This window comes from Apodemus sylvaticus, chromosome 5 (genome assembly GCF_947179515.1).
Source record: "Apodemus sylvaticus chromosome 5, mApoSyl1.1, whole genome shotgun sequence".
NCBI classification, from domain to species: domain Eukaryota; kingdom Metazoa; phylum Chordata; class Mammalia; order Rodentia; family Muridae; genus Apodemus; species Apodemus sylvaticus.
In genome coordinates, this window is record NC_067476.1 from 93,752,181 (window position 1) to 93,761,010 (window position 8,830).

The 8,830-nt window shown below is 34.4% G+C and overlaps 1 protein-coding gene across 1 annotated transcript; it reads left to right on the plus strand.

Annotated features, from left to right (window-relative positions):
• Positions 1-814: 814 nt before the first annotated feature.
• On the plus strand, positions 815-2,054 carry LOC127684881 (olfactory receptor 4F4-like). Its single transcript, XM_052181669.1, has 2 exons — positions 815-823; positions 1,083-2,054. Exons 1-2 carry the CDS (start codon positions 815-817, stop codon positions 2,052-2,054), a joined length of 981 nt encoding a protein of 326 aa, XP_052037629.1.
• Positions 2,055-8,830: the final 6,776 nt, after the last annotated feature.

The following is an 8,830-nucleotide window of genomic DNA, read 5'->3' on the forward strand; positions in this document are numbered from 1 at the left end:
TCTCATAATGAGCTTCAAGATTTCTCTTTTTTTCTGAAATATTACATTTATAAATTGTTATTTTCTACTATGGTAGATATTGATTTTCTTCAGATAAGAATCTTGAGCCATTTTCATCCAACGTGTATTTTTCAGGGAGATAAGTCCTGGAACTTTTCTTTCTCTATCTTCTTCTCTAATCCCAAAATATTTCAATGTTTTAAAATAAATTAAAATTCAAAAAACTTTTTTGCATAGTATGATTCTAAAGAAATGCTTTAATGAACTAGCCACACTATAATATATCTCCTATCCTTGAGTGTTGTCAGTGTTCACATGATTATATTTTTACTGAACTAAGGAGACACAAACTTAAAGAGCTCAATGAAATATTTTATGATTGTATCTTTTCCATATTTGGAAAAGAGAGAATCACTAAGTTTTCATAGGACTTTCAACACAGTAATTTGATACATAACTGGGAAGGGCTAAGGAAAAATATCTGGAATAATGGAGAGATGAACACAATCGGTAAGCACAATTGGTTATGAGTAAGTTAATTTCCAAACAAATAACGGATAACAGAATTCTACCTGGGAATAACTTTATATGCTCTTACCTCCCATAATATATTACTCATCATACAACCTCTGCCTTTTATGTTATATATGTGTGCTATGTCATGTAATCATTTCAAATTCTGTATTTTTACTTAGATTTGCCATTTCTATTTTGTACATTTTATTTCACAAGGTAAAATTATTTTTCTCGTAAGCACTTTAACATTTTTAATGTAAGGACTGGTCTGTATATCGTAATGGATTGACATTCAGAGATGAATGAAGTAAGTCTAGGAAGAGAGTACAGAGAACAGCACAAGCAATAAAAATGTCTTAGGATGGAGTCCAAAACCCTAGAGAAATTGCAAGGCTTGGCTAACTGACAAACAAGACAAGAAAGGAAACAATAAGATTTAAATTTTGAGATTTTATTTTTAGCTTGGGAGTTTTTTTGCAATAGATCATAGCAAGTTCTTAAGCCATCGATAAAGGTTAACTTTGCATATAACAACTCTGACTTAAATTTTTATTGTCTTCTCTAAGGCTAGTACAGAGACTTTCCTCTGGAATGAATCTACAAGGGAAGCAAACAACTCCGTGGTGAAAGAATTTATTTTTGTTGGACTCTCCGACTCTTGGGAACTACAGATCTTTCTGTTTGCGTTCTTTTTTATTTTCTATGTAGGCATTGTATTTGGAAACCTTCTTATTGTCGTGACTGTGACCTATGATTCCCACCTCCACTCTCCTATGTACTTCCTGTTGGCCAACCTCTCATTCATCGATCTGTGTCTGTCCTCTGTCACAGCACCGAAGATGATTACTGATTTTTTCAGCAAACTCAGAGTCATCTCTGTCCATGGCTGTTTTGCACAGATATTTCTTCTTCACTTCTTTGGGGGAAGTGAAATGGTGACCCTCATAGCCATGGCGTTTGACAGATATATAGCAATTTGTAAGCCTTTACGCTACACTGCAATTATGCGTGGCAATGTATGTGTTGGTTTTGTGGCGACTGCATGGGGAATTGGCTTTCTACACTCAGTGAGTCAATTGGCCTTTGCAGTGAACTTACCCTTTTGTGGTCCCAATAAGGTTGACAGTTTTTATTGTGACCTTCCAAGAGTACTCAAACTTGCCTGTGCAGACACTTATAGGTTAGACATCATGGTCATTGCCAACAGTGGTATGCTTACTGTGTGTTCTTTTGCTTTGTTAATCATCTCCTATGGTATCATTCTAATGACCATCCAGCGCCGCCCCTCTGATAGGTCATCTAAGGCTCTGTCTACACTGACTGCTCATATCACAGTAGTTCTTCTGTTTTTTGGACCTTGCGTCTTCATTTATGCCTGGCCCTTTCCCATCAAGTCATTAGATAAATTCCTTGCTGTGTTTTATTCTGTGGTTACTCCTCTCTTGAATCCCATTATATACACACTGAGGAACACAGAGATGAAAACTGCCATGAGACGCCTGAGGCAATGGAATTTAAACATTTGGGTGAAGACATAGATCTCCTGTAGCCATGAGACAGATATAATAAGCAAAGGAAGTTATTACATTATTCAGCAGATCTTATATGAATTATAAAATTCCATTTTATCTAATTTAGTAATTAAGAATGTTTTAATATTGCCTCAATTTTTCTACATTATCATAGTTTTTATTTTTATATAGGTTTAAAATAAATAGCATTAATTCTAAATACCATTTCATTAATTTTTAGCATAATTAAAGGTATTATGGTATTCTTTGAGTACTACTGAGACTTCCTGGATACTTTTCTGTTTGAGGTGATAAAAGATACAAGTTAGACCATTTTATATTAAGGAAAATTTTATTTTTCTCATTCTCCATAAAAACATAATAATAGAATTACTAAACAAACTAAAAATGTGCTCAATGAAAAGATTTTATGTATTTACTACTGAGATTTGTAAGTGATATTTCTTCCTGGTAACCATATGATTTTTCTACTACTATTATAACAAACCATAATCTATTAGTGTCTCATCAGATGTGACAGCAATACTGAACTATCCAGTATTATTTTTCTTCAAGAAATTTAAAACATGTGATATTACTATAGGTTATTGAACAGTATAATGAATTAAGAGTTTTTCAGCCTTTTATCATCTTGACAGATAATATATAACTTATATGCATCTATCAGTTTCTGTTATCAGAATGCTAAAGTCAAAAGATGGTGGTTCAGTTCCACTTTAAATTAACTAAACACGATTATGGCTACTTATTTTTATAAGTTCTGGTCCCCACATTAATAAAAAGAAGATCACAATATGCATTATACATGGTTATAAGAAATATTTAATTACTAAAGTTACACAAGGCAACATAGTCCTATGACAAATTCATTGCTAGTGACTTTTAGATAGTATTATATTACCCATATTAATCTATATTAATGCAGTCAAAATTTTTGACTTAGTCAAACTTTGCTATTTCACAAATTACTTCAGGGACATGATATATTCCAATCTTAGCAAATTTTTATTTATGCCATCGTAGTTACAATGGAAATGTGTAGATTTATGTGCAGGTGTGTATATTTGTATGCATACTCTTTCAAGAGCATATTTTTTCTATCCTACTGAGGAATTCTAAATGTTAAGAAAAAAGTAAAGGAGAATATAAATTTTAAAAAATAACAAGTGATTCTCCTAACTGTATTCCTTTCTAGGAATTTTCATGGAAGCATGCTAAATTTGACCAGCACTTATTCTGAGCAACAAACAACATAGCTGAATGAATTGTGATCTGAATAAATTAATAGAAAAATTAATATAATAAAAAGGTTTCAAATTATGCCCTTAAATGGAAAAATAATACAGAGATCCACAGGATTATTTAATACATAAAAATATTTATTTAAGATCTAGTCAGTGGCAAAATAAAGGAGCTATTTTTAAATTGGTGGAATAATTGGGATAGTATGAAAAAATATTGTTGGATCAATTTGTCATATCAAAAATAATTTCTTAATGAACTCAAGATATGAAATTGTTTTAGATCTATAAATATATTTTTAACTTGAGATAATAAATTTGTAATTTATCAGTGTAATAAAGTTTTCTATTAAATACATATATATAATTAATTTTATTGTCAGATTAGACTATCTAAAAAGATGAGAAAATTAATAAAACAGCAAAATTATAACTTCAATATTTAAAAAAACTAACCATTATTAATATATGTAGATTTCATGATTTCAGCAATCTAATAGAAAATTGAACAAAACATAATCTTTAGTTTATATGAAGACAAAAACCATATTTACAAGAAAAATCTTCAAGCTCTTTCATGATAAAATACATACATGCTAAAATTATACTTAAATATCATCCCTGGACTATAAGATACATCATCTCAATGTTTACTAATATAACCTAAGGATGACCTACAGCAAAAAAAAAAAAAATTCCAATTACATTGTTAGTGAGAACACAAAATGGAACAACTTCATGGCAATGGCGGAAAAATAACATCTAACTATTCTTTAATGTAGAAGTCTGACTTCAATCCAAGAGGTATCTTATCAAATGTACAGAACTTTCAGCCATGAGACTAAAAATGTTGAAATACCACATCAAGTACTAGACTACTAAATGAAAAATTATAAAATAATGATGAAATGATGATCAGTAACAATTTTATGCTACGGTCAATTACATTAAATAGAAAATAACTACAAAAATGGATCATTTTATTTTCAAATACTACACTATCACAATTTACAAGCAATAGATTAACTGATGTTAATAGTTGTCAGAGAATTTCTATAAAACACTAACCTTAAGGTAAAGCAGATATACATGTGTTACATATATCTATAATATCAAAAAAATCTTAATAAAGCATTTTAAATGGTTAAATTGTTTTCTTCTTCAGCAAGGATATGAACTAGTGTTCTAAATATATGTTATTTTATAGCTTTTACTTGAGAATTAAAATGTTTTGAGTAATTAAAAATAAAATCTTTAGCACTAAGAAGATGCTATACAAACATCAAGCTACCTGAATTCCACTCTCATAACCTATGTGGAAAAGTTGAACTTAACAGAATATGAGTTAAATAAGTGCAATGCAAGCTCTAGGCACACTACCCAGACAGCCTATTTTAACTGTGAGTAAGAGACATTGTTCCATTATTTTACTAATCTGCTTTATATTTTATTTAGTCCTACTTATAAAACTTAGATTTTTTATGCTTATTATTTGATTTGTATCTTTTCCTATTCCATTCTATATCTTTATTAAAGTATAATTTCTGAACTAAACTTGTTTATTTAAAATGAAGAGCCTAGCAACTTTGAATACCCAAGACATAATCCACATATTAAATGATGTCCAAAAAGAATGGAGGAGTGGCCCCTGGTTCTGGAAAGACTCAATACAACAGTATAGGGGAATACCAGAACAGGGAAGTGGGAAGGGGTAAATGGAGGAACAGGGGGAAGGAAGAGGGCTTAAGGGACTTGTGGGGAGTAGAGACCCAGAAAAGGGGAAATCATTTGAAATGTAAATAAAAAAATATATCAATAAAGAAAAAAATATACTGTCAACCTTAAAAATATAACAAAAAAATAAAAAATAAAATGAAGAGCAATGTTTTGATAAATTTATACTGCAGGAAATAATCTGAATAATCAGTTAAATGAGCATATTGGATGCTTTTTATAATTAATACCTTTGTTTTTTTATAGTCCAGTCCTTACTCCCTCCTGGTCTGCCCTCCAATAGTTACTCATCCCATTTCTTCTCCCCCTGTCTTCAAGTGGGTACCCACCTGGGGTCTCAAGTTTCTCAAAGGTTAAATGCATCTGTCTATTCCCACTGAGCCTAGACCAGGCAGTCCTCTGCTATATATGTGTTGGGGGCCTCAAAGCAGTTCCTATATATTGTCTGGTTCATGAGTCATTTTATAAGAGATCTCAGGGGCATTTTAGTTGAGACTGCTGGTCTTACTAGGGGCCCCCTCCTCTTCAACTTCTAACTTTTCAACCACAGCAGTCACAAGCTTCTGCTCATTGGTTGGGTGTAAGTATCTGCCTCTGACTCTTTAGGCTACTTACTGGGCCTCTTGGAGGACAACCACACTAGGTTCCTGTCTGGAAGCCTGCTATAGCATCTGTGATAGTGTCAGGCCTTGGAGCCTCCCTTTGGGATGGGTCTCATGTTGGGCTGGTCACTGGACTGCCTTTCCCCAAGTCTCTTCTCCTTTTTTGTCTCTCTAGTTCTTTTAGGCAGTAACAATTGGAGGTGGATGCTACAAGTTCCCTCTCTCTAGTTCTTTTAGGTGGTAACAATTGAAGGTGGATGCTACAAGTTCCCTTTCCCCACTGTTGGGCATTTTATCAGATGTTTTTAAAGTCTCCAGTTATTTTTTTTTTATATTTATGTATGAAAAAGATATCAGAACCCACCTCCATGTGAGTAATTTTGAAATGTACAATACTATATGAATATATTATCCTGAAATGATACTTATTACATAACAAACTCTCCCAGTCCCCAGCATATATTGACAGATGTGGCAGGATTGTCTGGGTCCTATCCTGACCTTAGTGAAAAACCTGGTTCATTGCTCAAACAAAACTAGTTCATTGCTCAATGCATCCTACAGTAAGACCCTCTCAGCCACATCATGGGCACAAATGACCAGACCAGACCAGACACAATTCTAACTCTCCTATTATTACATACACTGACCCAGAAATTTTACTAAAACTTCAACCCACTCTCCTTCCTTGTGACTTTAGCCTAAAGGTCAAAATTTCATGTTTGAAAAAACTGACCAATCACCTAATTCCAAAGCCAACATCCTATCAAAAAACAAAAGCAATGCTATAATAATAAATCACCAATTATATAACAAAGATCCCCAAAAAAGCAGTTTAGAAACAAATGATACTCAAAGCATCTCAGAAAAAAAGGGAAAAAAGAAATGTGTCCTTTAGATTATTAGATATAAACTAAAGTTATACTTCAGAGTCATAGTAGTGAAAACAGCATGGTAATTTCATGATTGTCTATCAAGATGATATATATATTCATATATATATATATATATGAATGAAGGCCCAAGTGGGGAACTTGAATTTCACTTAGAATGGAGAATAAGATATTCATAAGAGGTAGATGACTGGAGGGAACTGGAAGGGGAATGGGTGACTCAGGATCAGATGGGGAACAACAGGAAGGATGGCAAGATGGCCATGAAATGAATGGAAATCTGCAGCTCACTGGGGTCAGGAGGAAGGGGCATCTCTAGAATGAGGCAGAGACCTGGGATAAGGGAGGCACCCAAGAATCAATGGGGGTGATATCAGTTGTGGCTTATAACATTGGGGGTATGAGACTGAAGAGAGCACCTCTTGTAGTCAGGAGGGTACTCCAGTGGAGCAATAAAGACACCAACCAACTCAAAAAAATTTTTTCAACCCATACTTTATCCTCTCTACAAGAAATGAAGGCATGGGGGATTCAGCAGGTAATGAATGATACTCTGTTATGCTTACAGACAGGAGCATGCTGTCCTCTGAGAGGCTTCACCCAGCACCTGACTTAGACAGACACAGACACCCCCAGGTAAACAGTGGATGGGACTCAAAACAGTGGAGTTTGAGGACTCAGGAGAAAGGATTACAGGCCCTAAAGGGATAGGAACTCCACAGGAAAACCAACAGAGCCAAGTGTCCATAAATCTTGTAGTTATCTGATTCTGAACCACTAATCAAACTACATGCAAAGTCTGCACCTAGGTCTTCCTGGCACATGTATATCAGATGTGCAGTTTGTTCTTCATGTAGGTCTTGAACAACTTGAATGGGACTATCCCCCAAACTCATTCCTTATGTGGAATATGTTCTTCTACCTGGGCTGCCATGTCTGGCCTCATTGGGAGAGCAAGAACCTAGCCTTTCAGAGACTTGAAGTACCAGGGTGAGGGGGGATATCCAGGAGAAGAGGAGGGAGAATGGGGTAAAGATTGTGAGAAGGGGTTACAAGGAGCAGGGTAGTAAGCAGGATGTAAACAGAAAAACTAAATTACAAAAAGATTTTTATTGACTACACAATACTTCAGTGAACTGAATTTCAATAAATATGATAAATATGTGTTGTGGATAAAGGACAGAATAGTTGACAAATATTGTTGGAAAAACTGGATTCCTACATGGAAGAAGGATATTAAAATCTTACCTCTCATCTTTGCTTAAAAAAAAAATTCCAAATGAGGAAAAAAGCTTAGTTTACAGGAAGAGTTGGTATTACCATTTCAAAAGATGTAGCCAGTGAGGCAGGCACAATTATAACCATTTTGTACAAGGAAATTCAAAATAAATCAGGAACAATGTTTCTCATGTAACAGATACAGAGGATCAATTTACAGATGCTATCAAACTTCCTAATTAGAATATTGAGTCACTCATAGTTTACAGTAAACCTTCAAAGAGTTTGAAGTTTCTTATACCCCCTGGGTCTTAAAAAGTTTTTGTGAGAAATCCTTATCTAACATTTTGCCTTCTACCTTGTAAAGAAAAACTTCTTGATTTAAATCAATGCTTTCAGTGCCAGAGTGCCAGGGCCACCATCATACGCACAGCTATACACACCTGCATGTAGTTGGAAGGTTGTAATTATGTAAACAACTATAAGGAAAAGCATTGCAATTCTTAAAAGGGAGTTTGGTGGTCAGTGAGTCAACTTCAAAGATTGGATTATCAGCCAGGCCATAGAAAGAGAGAAAAGGAGGAAGTCCAGGGCAAACTGTTACTGGAGAACTACCTGCCCATCTTAATTGACTTAGTTTATATTGGTCCCAGCTACTAAGAAGGAGAGTTTAGGAAAATGCCAAGTGAGATTTTCGGCTTCTGTACAAGGTGTTCTGCGAATTCCCAGGAGACATTTCCCACCTCAGTCTGTAAAATTTTGTTTCACAAACTTCACTTGGGCCACCATGGCACTTGGGAGACAGAGGCAGGCAGATTTCTGAGTTCAGGACCAGTCTGGTCTGCAGAATGTCTTCCAGGACAGCCAAGACTATACAGAAGAACCCTGTCTCAAAAACAAAAGCAAACAAACAAGCAAACAAAACAAAAACAAAAACAAAAACAAAATCAAAAAAACACCACAAAGAGTAAGACCTAAATCCTCGTGAGCTGGCTGGAAAGTCAGAGTATAAATTCTGACACCACAGTGTGATTGCCTTCATCCATTTTACTCAGTGTATCTTCAGAAGTAACCTGCAAAAAAGAACAACTACC